This window comes from Antechinus flavipes, chromosome 2 (genome assembly GCF_016432865.1).
Source record: "Antechinus flavipes isolate AdamAnt ecotype Samford, QLD, Australia chromosome 2, AdamAnt_v2, whole genome shotgun sequence".
Classification (NCBI taxonomy): Eukaryota; Metazoa; Chordata; class Mammalia; order Dasyuromorphia; family Dasyuridae; genus Antechinus; species Antechinus flavipes.
In genome coordinates this window covers 507,604,992-507,624,722 of record NC_067399.1, presented here as the reverse complement: position 1 = coordinate 507,624,722, position 19,731 = coordinate 507,604,992, and the positions used below count along the sequence as shown (strand labels likewise).

General features: G+C 36.6%; 1 protein-coding gene across 2 annotated transcripts in view; it reads right to left on the bottom strand.

Moving 5' to 3' along the window:
* COL5A1 (collagen type V alpha 1 chain) overlaps nt 1–19,731 on the bottom strand; it is a 292,321-nt gene that overhangs the window by 90,060 nt on the left and 182,530 nt on the right. For both annotated transcript variants that reach the window (XM_051980301.1, XM_051980302.1), the window contains exons 18-27: nt 19,062–19,115; nt 16,300–16,353; nt 15,045–15,089; nt 11,412–11,465; nt 8,941–8,985; nt 7,977–8,030; nt 6,981–7,025; nt 5,937–5,990; nt 2,747–2,791; nt 314–367 (exon numbers count right to left, since the gene is read on the bottom strand). In XM_051980301.1, the coding sequence (XP_051836261.1) occupies nt 314–367; nt 2,747–2,791; nt 5,937–5,990; nt 6,981–7,025; nt 7,977–8,030; nt 8,941–8,985; nt 11,412–11,465; nt 15,045–15,089; nt 16,300–16,353; nt 19,062–19,115 (504 nt within the window). The remainder of the gene's footprint in view (nt 1–313; nt 368–2,746; nt 2,792–5,936; nt 5,991–6,980; nt 7,026–7,976; nt 8,031–8,940; nt 8,986–11,411; nt 11,466–15,044; nt 15,090–16,299; nt 16,354–19,061; nt 19,116–19,731) is intronic.

The following is a 19,731-nucleotide window of genomic DNA, read 5'->3' as shown; positions in this document are numbered from 1 at the left end:
CATTCCTGATTCACAGAAGAATCTTTCTCATCAAATGATATAGAACTTTATAAATCTTAAAGTACCATAAATAGCAGCAGCTAGTATGTTATTATTATTATTATTATTTATTATTCCCATTCTCCATGGTTATCTAACTAGGTATGGCAAGTGTAGAAAAGTTGGGTCAGTACCACTTCCTTCTGGCATTTGTGGTGAGGAAATCATGGACAAATTCTGTAAAACTAGTCAACAAAGTCAAAGTCCCAAATTAGAGTTTTAAAAGAGAGAAAAAGAAGAGACATAGAATTCCTGCTATAAGCAATGTTCTTACCTTGACTCCTCGAGGACCTGGATATCCAATTGGACCCTGAGGACCAGGTGGACCCTGGAATTAAAGGAAAATTAACAATAAGACTTTGTTTCTGTGCCCAATTCAAGCTGTTCCCCCCTAATTCTAAATTACTGAGGACTCAAAAGAAAGTAAAGAATTTTCCTTCAGATGGGCCAATTAAAGATCAGTATATTTGGCGTATGGCCCTAGATAGATGATGGGTCTAAATCTGAATAATTTGTGAGCATATGAGAAAATAATACTAAGTGAAGAGGGTGAGACAGACTTTTTATTTCTTCAGCAAAGACTGTTAGTGAAGAAGTCTCCAATAAATGTGAGTTGAGATACTTTTGTTATGACCAAAGGATGACTTTGCCTTAGATTCTAAGTTTTAAGATAATTGTGGTCAAATATCTATTAGAGATTAATCTTTAAAATCTCTCCCTACTCTGGATAGCTGTCCTTCCTTTGAGAGAATGTCATTATTTATTAAATGCCCTTCAAGCACAAAATTTGAGTCACCTTCATCCCTTTATTTATAATATAGTCAGATCTTGCCTAAATTTCTCTTCCAGGTATGGAAACTCAATTGATAAAATTCTATCCATTTTCCATATAAAAAAGAGGATTCCTTCAGCATGACATGAAGATAATCCAAGTTTGTCATTTATGATAATTTCTCTTTTTACCCTCTGCAAGTGTTTGACAGGAGGGGTGCAGCTAAGCAGATTGGAGAGATGGGAGAATGGCTATGGTGAGACATCATATGAATGGTAAGGACTGGGAAAGAAGAAAGAGAATGGGAGAAAGTGGACTCTCCCATCCATAATTCTTATGTAGCAAAGTCGCTGATGAATCTCTGACTTCAACCACTACCGAAACTTCTTATACACATACAAGTATGTAGAGAAGTCCAATCACACACAAGCTTTTTTGCAAAAAATTTTTAATACTGAGATAGTGTATAAATTGAATTTTTCAACAACAAAAACATAATTTTTGACAGTGCAGGAAGTAGTTTAAAGAGAATATCGGCTTTGGGTGTTGGTGGGGCATAATGCCTTCTTCCTGATGGGTCCTAGGAAGGGGTTTTACCTTCATAGCTGACTTACACAAAAACAGTAGATGGAAATTCTATTTAGTGTGTAAGACAACCAGTACCTTACAGAATAGGAAGGGATCATTCCAAGACCTGAAATTATTATTTCAGGCAGTGACATCAAAATGTAATTCAATGAAAACAGAGTTCCTGGTAATCTCTGGTTAAACCAATAGGAATCTTTATTTTTAAAACTCATTAGTAAACTTCTGAGGCTATAAATAATTCAGGGGAAGTTACAGCTTAAAGGCTAAACCTCAACACCTGCAGATTGTCTAATGTTTGCAAAAAATAATTTTTTAATCTTCAAGGTTGCTGAGTATAGTAATGATATTATAGAGACACAACTGGTTGTCACTTAGAGGAGAGACCTTAATCATGGATTTAGGTGCTATTTTTCCATGTTGGATGGTATCCAGGACTTGCAAGGGTGAAGATCAGGCCAACTGATCAAGCTCTTGTAAAAGAGATTAATAAATCCTTTCCAATCCAACAAACAAAGCACAAAGTGGAACTACAGATCAGCCTTCCCCAAAATCTAGATTTGAAAAATCAGGGATGCTAGTTTTGAACTATGTCCTTAGAGGGCATGGAAAGAAGTATTTAAGTGGTTTAAAGGTTAGGGAAGGAAACTTTGCATGAAACAACTGTATCCAAACTATGATTTTTTTCTCCTCCATCACTCCCACAAAAACATCTCCATTATATGACATGGATCACTATATACCTTGGGGGAGACAGCTGACTTCTGGAGAATGTCTGACACTACAATTCTCTTTACATCCTTTTGCTATCTGTGGGGGATGCATCCAAGAAATTTCTCTTAAACAGAAATTGTGAAACTATACTGTACTAATTATTAAGATTTATGGGCAAAGGGTGTTTTGTTTCCAACACAAAAGCAGCCACATTTCCAGTATTTTAAAAATGCAATAATGCAGTAATTCCATCTCTTCTATTACACTAAGCAGGATCTCAAGCTTATTGAATAATGTATTTTTTCACTTGAACTAATTTTTTTTCTCTTCATCTTTTGCCCTCTCTTCTTGTACCACTTTCTTTTTATTTGGAGGGTCATATTAAGTCTATAGATGCACAAGCATCATGAGAGTATAGTAGCCATATGAGAAGCAGAATAGATGGAGAGCCTGTCTTGGAGCCAGGAAGAATACTTCAAATTCTACATTTGACACATATAGGTTACCTGTGTATATATTCTTACATGGGATTGAAAATAACATTGACTGTGTTGCTCTTCTGGCCCTACCCCGCAAAGATGGGATTTTCAGCACAGAGATCCCAGATAAGATGAGCATTTTAAAAAGGATACTTACCTGACCACCTTTCTCCCCTGGAGGGCCTTCTTTGCCAGGATGTCCCTGTTGACAAAAAAGAAAAGCACTGAATTATTCCATCTATTACCTTGGAGGGGCCTACTCACCCATGCTTCATTTCCTTTAAAACATCATTTCTTTTCATTCTCTGCCCTAAAGAACTCAAGCTATTCTGCAGGGATTTCTTAATGTGGGCCTAGCAGAATACTTCCCTCCAGTACCTATTTTACAGATGACCAAATTGGGGCACAGACAAGAATAGCAATTTACTCAAAGTTTCACCCAGCAAATCAAGTTCATGGCAGAACTGGGGAAGAAAAACCAAACCTATGACCTGTAGATATCACAGCTTCCTAGGCTGGCTGTCACTATGATGTCTCTAAAAACTTAAATATCTGTTTGCTAGAAGAAAAGCAAGATGAAAGACTGTTGACAAGGGCTAAGATCAGCAGCTCCCATCACTCAGCTTGGAACTGATTACAGTTTTTTTCTCAACTTACATGGGTATGGAGTTTATCTTGAGATTGTAGGCCACAACCTTATTTAATCCATGTCTCACTTGGAATTTCCATTTGAAACAAGGAGAGACCTTAAAGATCCAATAGTCCAGGCTCTTTATTTTGCAAATGGCGGAAATTGAGGTCTAATTAAAATTGTTAAATTCTTCTTCTCCAGTGTTCTTTTAAAATTGATATAGGCATGTATCAATTCCTTCTTAGAGTTGGGAGTGCTGAGCTTTCTAGCACATTATTCAGTGAACTTTAATCACTTTGCTTTCATGTTCAATCAGCCAACATTTAGAGAAATGTTCACTGTCAAGAAATATTGCTTCAACCAAAGCTCAGTGGAATAGAGTCATGTGGTAGAGACCCAATGGCCCATCACTTTGAGAAACATTATCTTAACACATTTGTTTAAGAGAGGGAAAATGTTTATGCATTTTGTTTTAACACTTTAAAAAACATTTTTATCATTTTTGCAAAGAACCAATAATAAGCCAACCAAGTCAGGAATCATAAAACTTTGTCTTTGTGCCTTCAAGGGTATAGTAATGCAACAAATAGCCTCATGGCCAAATTGTTACCAGAACCAATGCTGTGTTCCTGCTGATATTCTAGCTGGAGTTGTAACTGGAATTCAGGTCATCATATGGCAGACTACTTTCTCTCCAAAAAAGCAGGATTGCATGGCAAGAATTCCAAATCGGTAGCTATGGAGTGGTTTCTGGAAACCCTGCTGATTTCAGAACCTATAGTCTGACAATCAGGTCTTTCTTGAATTACTTAGGTCATTCAGTGAGGTGATCATTCTGATACATCTGGAGTCCAGGGGCTGGGAGTAGGGGCTATGTTGTGTACATTCAGACATTTTGACTCAAGTGTAACAAAAGTGCTGCCTACAGTGCTTTGAATAAATAACTTTTTTCTATATGTCAGATTGTTTTTCCTCACAAAAGTGAAATTTTCTTTGCTCTCTTTTGCTATTCACTATATTTCATCATAATTCCCATGAATGTTAGAGAGTATCATATTTGAAGAAGACAGCATAGAGTTTGGGCCACAAAAGCATTTTAAGGGGCTCTCTATAATTGAAAATTTCATTAGAATTGGCTATTAAAAACACCAGTTCTTTCAAAATCAAGATATTTTTTAAAAATTTAAGTATATTTTAAGAGTATATCTTTTTTTACTATATTAAAGTAAGTAATGATGGCCTTTCTAATTCTCTATAAGAAGGAAATGTATCCTGAAGAATCTCCAGAGTATACTGGGGATATTTGAACTAAGACATCCATATGCTGCTATCTGGCCTACTTTGAAATCAATATTATCTACCAATAAATGTCTGATTTAAGTGAAAGATGTAGTTTTCTAACCTCTAAGAGGTCAGCCTATGACCAAGGTTATGGCTCAGTCGATGGTCTAGTTTGATGTGGCAAAGGTTAAAGGGATAGAATAGGATCTAGCCTGTGCCCCAAATCAGTCTGTGGCTAGGGTTTCTTGTTATTTAGTAGTTTCTGTAATGACCAACTCTTCATTAATCCCATTTGGGGCTTTCTTAGCAAAGATACTGGAGGTATTTGCTATTTCACTCTCCAGTTAAGTTACTTACCTAGGGTCACACAGCTAATAGTAAATCTCTGAAGCTGGATTTGAACTCAGCTTTTCCTGACTATGCTAACTGTTCTATGTACTACACTATTCTGTAGCTAGAATTAGAACTCCATTTGTGGGTTAGAGCTAGGAAGCCACAGATCTAAAGATGAAAATTAAAGCAAAGAACTGTTTGCTAATCAGATACCAAATAATTATTAACATAATTAACCTTTTTATTTAGTTTGTCTTCTTATAGCATTATTAAAACTATAAAATATTGTATAGCTTTAATAATTGATTTAATTCATTATTTTTATTAAAATAGCTAAAATACTCCACATGCAATGAGCACAGTCAAAGGAACCTGTTGTAACTCTTATAAAGAGAATGATCTAATAAAAAAAATCTACTCCCAGTCTCCTTTTTTTCCTCTCAACTACTTTATATTTTTTCCTATTTTTTTAATTTGCACAGCTTGACCATGGACTAGATTTGTGAGTTTAACTGACTATTTCCAAGAGAGCTCCAATTTGGGAGTGCGGCTGTGAGCTTACAATACTGTAAATTCACGCTTCTCTCTCACACCCATCATTGTCTGCAAACTAAAAATACACCTGTGTATTACTATTAGGACTTCTCATTCCCCTTTCTTTTTACAGAACAGATTATTCATTGAGAATCTTTCACACCTAGCTGATTATTTCTCTTCCTCCTCTCCCTCTCCCACACAACTTGTTAAAGATGCCAGAGTAGGTTCCAATAATTAAATGACACACAGTAATAAATAATAGCTTTCCTACCAGGCAATCGCCACTCTGATTGAAACACATTATGAAAAGCGTGTCCCAAACCCAATAATTACTGTGCAATCAAGCATGAGACCAAATGTATATTTATTAACAGACTTAGAGAATGAGTCAAATGAAGCTCAGAAATGGCCACCCCTATGAATCTGTAAAATGTATTTTCTTATCAGCAATGAGTGGCCCACTATTCTAGGAGGATGGGAAGCTGGGATTTGGAAGAGGAAGAATATTCAATTCAACTCCATTTAATTCAACAAATTCAATTCAAATAAATTTAACTCAAATTACCGGAGGTCCATCTGCACCAGGCATTCCTGGAAGTCCAGGTTTACCTAAGGGACCCTAGGAAAAGAAGATCAGCAAAAAAATTATACTGTGGTCACAATTTAGAACACATTTGTCTAGTATTCAGTGGTGCTATCTATAGAAAAATGGAACATCCCTCATCTTCTTCTCAAGGTGACTTTTGGGGATCTCCATCATGACTTAGGCAAGGTCTGCATTAGAGGATGCTATTGAAAAATGCTGATTTCCACTGAATTATCATCTTCTCAAATGCAGCCTATTAGATGGAATCTCTATGATGGCAAGACATAAGTCTGATAAATAAAATCAGGATTCAACTTTTACTAAACAGGACCCCAAATGTTTGAAAACTAGATTAAAATAAAATGACCAGAAAGTTGCCTCCAGCAAGATAAAGGAGGAAAAAGAATGCCTTAAAAATAATAAAATTCAACATAGAACCTGCTTACACCATGAAGAAATCCCACTAAATAAACTTGGATTTTCACTCAGGGTACTTGATTTTCACTGATCAAGGTCCTCACCAAAATGAGGTGACCAATCAGAGAATTTTCACCTTTTAGGACTCCAAAACTACCAATTTATGGGAGTCATGCATTTGCAGAATCTTTTAGAAACAATCCTCTGTTGGTCCCAAAAGATATTTTGTGTTAATGTGAAAATTCCCCTACGAAAGGCTGAAAGGCAAAGACTTTTATTTGTTACTGAGGGTTCTATTCTTAAACCATGCCTTAATCTTTTTCTTAGCTAATATCCGAGTGAAAACATCCTGATGTTTTACTGCCCTCAAAATGCTGCCTTTCAGATGGAAAACAAATGCAAATATTATGAATTAGAGATGAACTGTGCAGTTTCTTCATCCTGGCCTGGATGTAAACAGATTAAATGTTCCTATACACAGGCAAGAACAGATGTGTAATTGGCAATGAGATGGGATAGTGTGAGAGTAGTCAGATGGGCAAATACAGACTGATAATGGCCATTACATTATTTTGTATTGGGGAAAGTGGGAATCACAACACGTACTTTTTCTCCTGGTGGGCCAATTGCACCTTGAGGACCTGGAAGACCCTGTAAACAGAAAATGAAAGGAGGGGGGAAAGTAAGATAATTTGATTTACCCAGAACATCTTCTTTGTATGTATATACAAATTGTATATACAAATATATATTGTTTACCTTATTGACCTCCAGGCCCAATTCTCCTTCTGCATTAAAATGCACCAAAGCCAAAAATGCCAGTCTCTGTACTTAATTGTTAGCAATCTATGGTATACTCTATTAGTTGCAGCAGATAAGGCCTCATGTAAATTGACAAGAGTGTTTGAAAGTTGCAGTGATTGAAGTAAAGCATAGGGAATGGACTTAAATGGATGACTGAAAATTAAGTAAACTATTCCAATGGTAAGGCCCACTTACATTTGTGAAGAGGCTGCTAGAAGTTTTTAAAGCACCACCAACACATTCATTATCAAATCTGACTCTATGAAGCAGGCCTGGTACCTATTGTTATTATTTTATTTTTACAGATGAGGAAAAAGAAACTCAGACACAGTGGTAGATCTAGGACTCAAAACTAAGTGTCTTTTAAAAAGTTTTCAATTTTATTTTATTTTCGGATCTTTATTCTCTCCTTCCTACCACCTTCTTCTCATCTCCACTAAAAAGAAAGTAAGAAAATTTTTTTAAAAATTACAAACATCCTAGCAAAGCAAAATAAAATTTTGCAATGGTCACTATGGTGTGTGTGTGTGTGTGTGTGTGTGTGTGTGTGTGTCTCAATTTATGTACTAAGTCCAACACCTCTCCATTAAGACAGTTACCATGTTTCATACATGGTATGTATGTATATTTGGATCTATGGTTGGTCATTGTAATGACTGGAATTCCTAAATCTTTCAAAATTCTGAAACTAGATGTCTTAACTTTAAGTCTAGTGTATCTCTCCTTGGGTTCTAGGGCCTCTGGGTCACAAAATTTTCCTGTATGTGAAATATTATTCTCTACACAGACAAGACTCACCTGGGCACCTGGATTACCCTGTTGTCCTGGGGGTCCGGGTTCACCCTGAGGACCCTGTAAGGAAGAAAATAACAAAGGGCTAAACAAAATACAGAGTAGTATTAGCAGTCTACTTCTTAAAGAAGTAGTGACCTAGTCTGAAAATTGTCTTTAACCCAAGGCCCATTAACAAGAGCAAGAGAAAATGTTGAATATTGACAGAGATAGAGAATCAGGACCTATGGACAAAATCATGCATAATAAATTGGTATTTAAATTAAACTCTTCTCTTACATTTTAAAAGATATAATTTTGGTGATGGGAATTTATCCAATTTCACCCAACAGGCAAACATAGGAAATTTTATTTATAGAACATTGATAAAAACTGAAACATTTTTTAAAGTTTTAAAAAAGGTTTAGGTAAATTCCTGGATGACTTGGTTTTTAACAGGCCATTAAGGAAGGTACCACTCACACACATCATTCAATCTCCTGTCTTTATGACTTTGAAAAATATGTTTCCCAGGCATGGAAGATATTTTTGCCTTATTTATTAGAATCCCAAACCTCCTTAAAAGCTCAGTTTTTAAGTGCCAAGACTTCCTATATTGGGCCTTTCCCAATCTCCTTCTATAATCCCAAGTTAGTGCCTTATTTTCACCAAAAAGAATCCTATTTTGCAGCTATTAAACCACTATCCTCTTTAAGGTCTAAAGCCTATTCTCTTGAAGCATTTGTTTTTGCTGATTCCATGTATAACTGCTTTGGCCCTTACTCTAAGAGCATACATCATGATACAATAGATACTGGAGGGTACCAAACGAGGAATTCCCTTGGAAACCCACTGTAAAACCAGCATACATTAACTTCTCCTTATTACATAAATAGATTCTCTCTTGGTCCTAAAATGAATGTACCCAGAAAGTAATTAGCCCTTGTAATTTAGAAAAAGTGATGTGTCTGGATGCTTAACAAAGACTTACCACATTTCCCTTTGGGCCAGTTTGTCCATCCATACCCGTCACACCCTAGATAAAAATGTTTAAAAAAAAAAAAAAAGAGGAAAAAATACATGAAAAGAAAAACTCCACCCAGAGAAGACAAAATCCCAAAACCAAGTCATCAAATGATGTCAAGGTCTTTGGGGCTGAAGAAGAACAGCTGTGTGAATCGTGAAAGGCTTGCTTCAAAATTGCATCAGCTCAGCTTGCTCTTTGGACACCCCCTCACCAAGGAGAACAATGCCAGCCAAAATTTCCCAGTTTCTGTACCTGCTGGTGGGAAAATTTCAGGGCAACAAACTGTTCCCACTTCAGATGAGGAAGCATGCTGAGAAAAGGCACCCTGAAGGAACAAGCTGACAAAAATAAGGGATAGAAACAACTTCTATGGAAAATAAGAGCTTTGCTCTGGCTGCAGAACCATCTACGTTCCTGATCTTGCCTGCATGAGGGAAATGGAGCTACTTCTTTCCTCATGTGTTGCTATTCACCAGACCTATGTGTCCTATGCAAAGAGTCCTAGCCTTTCCCTAGACAATCAAGAATCATTGAATTTGGCATTGGAAGGAGCCTTGGAGAACCTCTAACCCAATCCCTACCTAAAAGGAATCTAATATCACATCAGCAGGAGAACCTCCTAATTCTAGCAACACTCCATTACACTTTTGGACCTCTCTAATTATTAGGAAATAACTAAATCGAACTTCTTGAAACTTCTTCCCTCTGGAGCCAAACAGAAGAAGTCTAAATTCTAAACAGATCTTCAAATACTTGAAGACAACTATCAATTATCCTCTGAGTATTCTCTTCTTGAGGACAATTTATCCTTACTTCCTCCAACCCAATAAAGGGCAGAGAGATAGAAGAGCTGTTGTTTAGTTTCCCAGATATTGTGCCTGACTAATCTAAGTAGGACTATAACTCTTTGGTCAGTGTTTTAACTTCGTTTGATTTGCAGACTTTCTCTTAAGTCCATTACGCAACCTGCTGTGGTCACCTAGTTTTATTTGAATAGAATCTGATTTTATTATAGTATCTGTAACTAGAAAGTACCATAGAGGTCATCTTCTGCAAACTTCTCATTTTACATATGAGAAAACTGAGGCCCAAAGGAAGAAAGAGTTTTATCCAAGTATACCTAGATGGAAAAGAGACAAGCAGGAATTCAAATACTATTTTCATCTATTTTCAAAGTTAGTGCTCTTTCTGCTACACCAGTAGTTCTCAACTGAGCTGCCAAAGCACATTAGTTCTGGCCAAGTGTGCTGCAAATGGGACAAAAATTAAACTTGGGATCATGTATACATAGGTAAGTTGTCATCTCTGCTATAATGTGTCATCATTTTCCTCAGCAAAAATTAGTTAATAAAGAATAAGATGGTGGTACTTCTCTGTGACCAAAAATATTTTGAGGACTGTGGCTCTATCACTGGGATGGACACAGTTACCCCTTATTGAGCTACTGCCCAACTGTTTGAATGCACTGTTGACCACTTAGGGATAACAGCCTATTTTGTAAAGCGTGACTCAAATGGATAAAAGCAAAGTTGAGGAAGGAGGAGATTGATCACACCCAATAAGAGCTGAGAATCTCCTTAGAAACATCCCAACTGGCAGCACATTCTCTAAAAGCCATAAGAGAAAAGTGAATCCAATCACTAAAAGACTCTAACCCGATACTGTGATATTGTTTCTCTTTTGAGTGAACTACAGGAAATAAAAGACTCATAAAATGAACCAAGTCTCCTTCTGGGGCTGTGGAAAGCACATCAATGCTACTTCATGGTCACACCCAACTTTGGATTACTGTAGAAAAAAGAGCACAAAAGTGGAAACAGGAGACATGGGCAATCTTGTTTTGAGTTCTGCAATAGGCCTGGCTGTGTAATCTTGACTGGATGATCTTCCTTCTCTGGGCTATAAAGTGAGGAAGTTCAGAGAAGGGCCCTCTCAGCAGCATTGCACTTTGGGGCTATGATTCTTCCAGGATGCAGAAAGTGAATGGCAAAGATAACTTTGGACTCCAGGAATACTAATCCTTTGACCTCTGTTCTTTGCCCAAATCATTATTTTGGGAAGTTGTAAAGTAGAGAGGACACCTGGATTCCTGCCATTTCTCTTTTTAACATTAAAGATATGTGTGACTTTCTGGGAAAGAGTTATGAATTTCAGAGAAAAAAAAATTCAACTCTAAATATGGGCCCCTATTTTGTAACCTGCAACATTTCTCATGAAAGCACAATTCCTTTCACCTTTGAAAGGCAACTTCCTATTTGTGCACTTTCAGCTTCTGCTAACACCTCATGTTTCTTTGGAGCAGGTGTTCACAGTGATCAGTTCAGATTATCTGCCTGAATGACTAAGTGGGACATCATAGCTCTGACAGGGGGACAAACTTGGATTTTCAAGGGCAACAATGGAGCAAGAGATAAAAAGCAGGCTGCAGAACTTACAGGGGGTCCAGGTGGACCAGGTGGGCCCTTGGGTCCAAGCAAACCACGAGGTCCCTAAAATAAAGAAGCAAAACATCCATGTCATAATTTCACTTATGAAGATACACATTTAGATGTCAGGATCTGAAAACTCAGCACCTCAAAAACATCTTGCAGAAATGCTAGTTTAGTTGTAAGGTACACCCTTTCTCCATTTCTCTATCAAAATCTTATTCATCTTTCAAAAGTCTGCTTTAAGTTCTACTTTTTGAAATCTCTGATGGCTTAAAAATTCATCGATTCCTCTCCTTTCTGAAGTCCTTTAGTGGTGATTTTATATAACATACAATCTATCATAAATATCTTGGATATCTCATAAGTATCAGTATGATTTTAAAACTTTAATAGTATAAATCAGCTATTAAATAGCTTTAATAACATAAATAAATTATTAAATAGGTTTAATAACATAAAACTTCAGAAAAAATTTAGGGATACTTTGTGTATATATATATATAAAATATATATATTATATATATATTGTATATATATATGTACCCACATCTACAAATATGTATACATCCACAGAATACATATATATTCAAATGTGTAAAGTTTTACTAAAGATTTAAGCTGCTAAAGCTATTTAAAACTAATATATATGCATAGTACATGTATGTATCTATGCACATGTGCATAAAGCACACACATGTATATGTACATATATACTTATTCATATGAACACACATGCATGTGCTATAGAAATACACATATGTCTCTATAGAGAACATACATATGTATGTATATGTATATATATATGTATATATATATATATATATATATATATATATATACAGAAAGAGAAATGTAATCAGAGAAAGACAGAAATAGAGACAGAAAGATAGAGAGAGGTAGAGACAGAGAAGGAATTGGAGAGAAGGGAAGAGAACAGTCTTTAGCCACTCCACTAGTCAAAGTTTTTGCTTCTCCAAATAGATTGTAAGCTACTTGAGAGAAGGAATGTTATCCTTGCATCTCCCCTGGCAACATGCAGAATGACAATTAGCCCGCAAGAATTCAACAAATATGCTCAGATTGAAAATAAAATTGGGCTGGTGATAAAAGCAGCAATATCTCAGACTATATCTGAGTTCCGGAAACATTTTTAACTGGCTCATTTCATTCTCAGAAGGAAATCAGACCCAGAATAAACTGTCTCATGTGCCAAACAATTGTACCAAGAAAATTCATTGTCACCGCACAAAGTAATGTGCACACTTGGATGTTTTAGATGAGCCATCAAAGATAATGATGAAAATTGGATTTCAATCCATCATAGTTAGTATTAAGCCTTACACATCACCTTTCTTTGCCTTGGCCTTCAGTTTTAGAAATCTGTTTATTTTGGTGTGCTCTGAAGGCATTCAGAAACTTACTCTAAAACCAAATCATTTGGAGCTGTTGCTCTGACCTGGCTGTTACATACTGAAGACCTGTATTCCTAGTCTGTAGCTAACTTAAGGCCCACCCAACTATCCTACAACCACCATAGCAATGTCCTTAGCTCTACATCCTATTTAAAAATTTAAAGTCACTCTCAGGCTGTGGTACATTTGCTATGTCTTTTGAATGGAATTGAGCTAAAGATCATATTCTTTTACAGACAGACATACGGTAGAATGGAAAGCCAGAAAGACCCAGGTTCAGATTCAATCTTTGATATATAGGGCTGTGTGACCATATCACTTAGCCTATCAGTGCTCTAGGCAATTTGCTAAGACTAAGTTTGAGAGAGGGTGATGACCTGCATTGATAGAAGGACTTTCCTCAATTGGGAACTTCCTTCTACCAATGAATCACAGATTCAATCTCTATTTCCTATTGTTCATTGGAGCTGAGTTGAATGTCACATGCTTTTATAGATGTCTTTAGCTAGCCCCTTGGCCAAACCTTCCCTACACCCTTCCCTTTTTGATAAAGGTCAATAGAAACCACTGGCTATGCTCCCTACCCTATTATCCTGGTCGGTAAATAGGTCTTCCTGGACATTCCTGATATTGGGGGAAAAGGACATAAAGAGAATGAATAAGGAGGATCCCTTAAAGATAGAAGAATGTTTGAAAAATCAAGGATCAACCTTTCAGGTTCTCACAGAGAGGAAGAGAATAAATACCCACCAAGCAAAGCATCACTAAACTACATTCTACTTCATGGTGAGCTGTTTCTCACTGGGATTCTCTGAAGGAGACTATAGCTCTTGAATCCCACCCTGCCTGATACTTCATATGCTCAGGATATATAAGGAGTTCTTAGAGATGGTGTTTCCGTATGTATTTCTGAATCATCATTGTATGAGAATTGTATAAAATCAGAGGTGAGAGAAAGTCAATGGAACCAAACTTTCCAGGCAGAAGATCATGCCACAAAACTTTAGAAAGGAAGGTCGTATGTTTAAAAAAAAAAAAAAAAGGTGTCTTAATTGATAGGAATTGAATTTTTCATCAAAATTACCTTCCTTTCTGTAATTTTGGACAGAGCCTGTGACAATGGATTAGGTTTCAGCCATGAGAGTATTTTTAAAGATGGCACAAGAAGTTATCAAAGCCTCTATCTGTTACTTTGAAGAAGGACACACATGCATTTGGGGCTTTTATTGGGCGTGAGTCCAGGGACATGGATTACTAGCCAATTAAAGTTTGATAGAAACTGCCTAGACCCTTTCCATGTTTATTATTGTCATCTAAATGCTTTCTTCATTATTGTAATACCTGGCCTGTAAATGTTTTAAGAAGTTAATAACCCAGAAGTTATTGCTTAGACATGTGTTAAAGAGATAGCTATGTTGATGAATTCTTCATAGAATTTAATAGGACATCTAGGGTATAATTTAGCCCCAATGAATCTATAAACGTCATCCCCATGTTCTATAAAATGTTTGCAACATTTCTCATCAATTAATGTCCCCATACACATACTGCTAAGCTGGCATTTACAACTAAAAAGGGACATTTTAAAAGCACCAGAATGTGAAGAGTAATTAATGCCCTTTTCATTACCAAAGAAATCTGCTTTGGCCCAAATACAACAGCCTAAGTGAAAAGATCATAAGATCATCTGGTTTCTTAGGTCACAGGCACATTGCCAGGGAACTTTGCCTTTAGCAAAGGCTTATTATCAGAAAAAGTGACAGATTCAGACTGGTTGGTCATCATTGCTACTGTGAGCCCTAGGATCCAAAAGGGACATTGCAGAGACCCTAGTCTTGTTCCAAAAGGCCAAATGTCTTCCATTTCTTCCTTTATAATAACACTGTGATTCATTAGAAATTTATCTTTTTCCCTCCCTAGAAAAGTCCCTGCATTTGTGTCTGTATCCTTGGATAATTTGACAAAGTCTGCTGCATTCTTACTTCCTAGATGGTAATTCTTTGAGAGCTCTGTGTGTGTGTTGTGTGCGCGTGCATGTGTATGTGTTGACATTATCTTTTTGTCCTTAGGACCATACATAGCGTATTATGCACAGTTAGGACTTAATATTGAACAAATTGAAAAAAAAAATCATGGTTATAATAAAACTAAACATAATGGCCCCTAAATGTTGGACAATAGTCCAAATGCTGAGATACTGATTTCCTGCTGAGATTAATGAACTTACAGGCTCTCCAGGTAGACCTCTGGGTCCAACCTCTCCATCATCACCCTAGAGGGAAAGAAAAACAAGCAGGTTTGAGAAACACCACCCAGTTTCCTTCTCACTAAATATTAATCATGCAGAAAATCGGTTTCCCTGGAGCAATCAGAGGGCGATCATGCATAAGGAAGATTTTTCTCAGCCTAGAGAAGTACACGGCACATTTGCCAAATTTACTGGCCCTTAGAAATGCTCTAGCAATCCCCTACACTTCATTGTCCCAGATAACAGGAGTTAGCTGGATGTACTGTGGGAGAAATGAGAGTCATGCAGGGCCAAAGCAACCACAGTAGCTCATAGACCACAGGCTCCAGTGAAGAGGAAATCAGACAGAGGAGTCAACTGAACCCAATAGATCGAATTACCTTTATGAATCTCAGATATTAGATGAAGAGAGCAACCATGAGGTCATCCAGCTTAACCATAGGAAGCCATATGTCTTCCCACAGGGCTCAAGATGAGTCCATCACAAACCCAGATAGGATTTTTCCAACCACATCATGTAGAAAATGACCTCATTGTTTCTTGAATTCAAGAATTGCTACTCAATATTCTTCTTCTCTTTAGTTAACTGTCTTTTAGGCTCACTTAGGAACTTCCCTCCTTCAGTATCTACTAAAGAATAGAAGTCTGTGGGGAATGTATATGCTTTTCATAAACTTACAACTGACTGCTATTTTGGTTTGCTCTTGCTTGACCAAAGAAAAATTATTTTATATCATCCTTTAACCCTTACTCCTTGGAAAATTTCTGCTCCTCCACTCTGAATTCCCTCCAACACCTAATTCAGATGAGATCATTGCAGGCATGAAGCCCATAAGTCTTTCTGATGAAATCTTTCAGTCCCAGCACAATTGGGGGGCCCTGTCTCAATTCGGCTATAGTGTTTCTTAGACTTGGGCTGCAGCCAATTTCAGTCAGCCAGTAGGGAGAGTCCCTTCTGGACACAATGCATTAACTGAAATGATAAAGTGAGTAGTGCATGCTTGACGCTCCCTCTCATTTGAAAGATCTCCTTTGCCTGCCTCTCACCGTCGGCTCCCTTGGCTCCCTCACAGTTCCCTCTTCTCTATTTCCAACCTGATCTGTATTACACATTCTGCCTTAAGTAACACAGTCAATTGCACATCTATTTGGTATTTTATCTTCAATTTTCTTGCCCAGGATCACTAGGGGATTAATGGGTTAGATGTAGTCAGGGATAAATTAGACAACTTACTCTTTCACCGTCGTCTCCTGGAGAACCTGGGGGGCCTGAAGGACCAGGATCACCCTGAAAAAGTAAGATCAGAGTCAGACAAGCCTTGTTGAGTTCTCCAAAGAAAATCAATACATTTTTACTCAGCTTCTCTTGGGTCTCGTGGTTAGTTTCTTTCTCTTTTCTGCACTTCAAATCAAAAGCCCTCTGAAACGTTTTTTACTAGTATGCACAATGCTTTCAGAGTTCAGCCACCCCAGCAGACTGGGAGAATTACTAGATGGAAAGATTCACCGCCTGAATGAACATGTAAGTCCTGAAAGGAGAGAGTTTGCTAGACAGGCTGTACATTTAGGACATGCAACAGTTCACAATCTGCATGCATGAAATCTCATGGAAATTCAATCTAAGTCTGATAAAAAATAATGTTACGTGAGTTCTCTCCACACACAGAGTCAGAGAGATGTAAGTTGACACTCCTGTCCTTAGCCAAATAGTACAGACCATATCAAGAACAGCAATTCTTCAAACAGGTCTGGAACATGAACCAATGAAACAAAATGTGAAAGGTTCACTGATCCAGACTTCCCAATAAATTAGTTAAGGAGTTAAAAAACAAGCAGTAAGTAACTAAGAACTGTAATTATAAAAATAGCCCACTATGTTGACATTTCTGTGATAACTACAGATAAATAACATATTTTAATAAATATCTCTTTCTAAAAATAATAAATTAGGATTGTAGAATATTAGAGTAGGGAAAGATGATCTATTTAGAGCTTGTAATTAAGGAAACTAAGATCCTGAGAAGGGAGTGACTTGCCAAAGATTACAGAAGTAATTAGCAACTGAATTGGGTTTAGAATTCAACCCTTCTAGTTGTAGTCTAATATGTATTCATTTTAATAGGAGCTCGCAGATTAAGAGCTGGAATGTACTTCAGAAAGCTTATGCAGTCCCTTAATTTTTAAAAATGATTAAACAGGCCCCAAAAGTGACTTTCTCAAAGTTATACATTATCAGATTCTTTAAACCCAAATTAGCCATTCATTCTATTATACCATATGCCTCTTCAAATTCCTACCTCATGAGCCAGGGAGGGCTTGTGCCAGTGATGTCTCAGTTTTACAGATAAAGAAACTGAGAGGCAAAGCGATTAAATGACTTGCCCAATATTACCTAGCAAGGATGTATCAGAAGTAGGATTTGAATATATTTGAACAGTACAGAGATAATCTGGCTCTCTTTCCAGCATATCAAACAGTATCTCATCAGTCTTCCTGGCACATAAAGCCTTAGACATTCAAATAATTACTGTCCTCCAAATTACAATGGTTACCTTGTCCTTAGGAGACTCTACTAAAGAATTGACTTTAGAGCCAACTTATAGAGCACCTAAATCATACAGGGTGGCACTTGGACTCCGAAGTGGCATCTGTTTCCCTTGAGTAACAACCTGAGTCATCAGACTCCCTTCCAAATGGTCTAGTTCTTTCTCAAGTCAATTCTACCCTCAAATAATGTAGTTTTATAACCATTAAAAACACCGAAATAACATGCCACAGGGCTACTGTAGGATATTTTCCCATTCACAACAAAATTACTCCGCAATGTGAGAAAGGTTGGCTAGGGAAGGGAAGAGAGAAAATTGGAGGGGGTAATAAAAATGTTGAAAAATCCAGTCTCCAAAGCTTCTTTCTGTTTTCCCTTCCTTCCTGATTACCCTTACCCTTTTAGATTATCCCTAAAACAACTGAGTAGTTAGTCATTTGGAATCTATAGATTTCAAGGTCTAAATACTGATCTTATTTGGGAAAGATGAGTTTGAAGAATAACTTGAGTTCTCTTTTAGTGCTTTGTTCTCTTTTCAAAAGCAATTACACTTCCCTCCAATGTATACAGCTACTGAGGTATCATTCTGAACTTGCCAGAATCACCTGTTCTATGGTGTGAAGTTTCGATTTGATTTTTTGTCTTATTCTTTTCTCTCCTTTGTGGGCTTGAACAGTAGCTTTTTGATTATCTCTCTAATTTTTTTTTGGATGATCTCAATGAGGACATTCCTAAAACACTGCAGTAAATTTTAAAATAAAACTTGTCTCTTCTCTTTTTAATTCAATTTCAAAATGATTTGAGTTGGCTTAACTATGAAAATACAGAATTAAAAAATATTTATTATTACCATTAATAACAGCATTAAGGGGAAGGAGGGGAAAAACTGGAACAAAAGGTTTTGCAATTGTCAATGCTGAAAAATTACCCATGCATATATCTTGTAAATAAAAAGCTATAATAAAAAAATAAAAGTCTACTTGAAGCAAAAAAAAAAAAAATAGCATTACTAAAGCTCTTTAAAGTTTGCAAAGTGCTTTACAAATTTCATCTCATTTTATCTTTCAAATAACCTTGTAAAGTAGGTATCACTATTATCCCCATTTATTTTGGGGGTGGTTGAAGAAGGAACTGACTTTCCAAAAGTAAAGACATAATGTTTATGTATTTTCATTTCCTCTTCCTTCTATCACGCTAGTTTCTCTAAATTATGCTTCACCATTCTAGGAGGCTAAAAACATAATACACACTTCAAAGAATATCTTTGCTAATGTTGTTTAGTTAATTCCTTAGCGGTCTGGGCCATTATTCCTATACATGAACAAAGCTTCCTACCTTCTACTTGGGGACACTGAGACATTTCCAGGAAATATCCATGGTCATTAAGGCTTACTATAGGATTTCTCTATTGTTTATTTTAGGCATGTGATTATTGCATTTTCAATGCTTACCCTATGTCCCTTCTCTCCAGGCAAACCAGCCAACCCATCAAAACCACGGTCACCCTAAAAGGAAAATAACAAAGAAAGTCAATTCAGATTTTCCATCACATGAACATCAGCTTCACCCTCCAGGCATTTTTGGGACATCAAGTTTAATTCCTTCCTTTTCTTCAGGCAGTATAGAGAATAAACAATACTTCAGTGTAAGAATTTGCATACATGCAGCTTAATAATGAATACACAGAGAGTTTCCCAACCTATGGTCTACCTAGTCACTCTTTTCTACTTCCCTCAAGCACCTTTAAAGACTCAGGAGTATTCTAAATCTATAGGAGTCTTGGTAGATAGTCTAATCTAGTAGTTTTCAAATTCTATACCTACAGGTCCCTAAAATTCTTTCAGGGGGTCAGTAAGATCTAATCTATTTGTATAATAACAATAAGATATTACTGGCCTATTAAACTATTCCTCCATTTTCCAACTACATATCTGTGTGAGGATAGATTTTCTTTAATCAAAACAACATAACAGATTGACTGTAGAAGAAGATATGAAAATTCAGGTCTCTTTTATTAAGCAGGATTTTATAGATTTTCAGAATTCTTATTAATTTTTGTTTTAGTTTGGAATATATATTTTTCTATAACATCATCTTTCATAATATTTATGTTAACTAAAA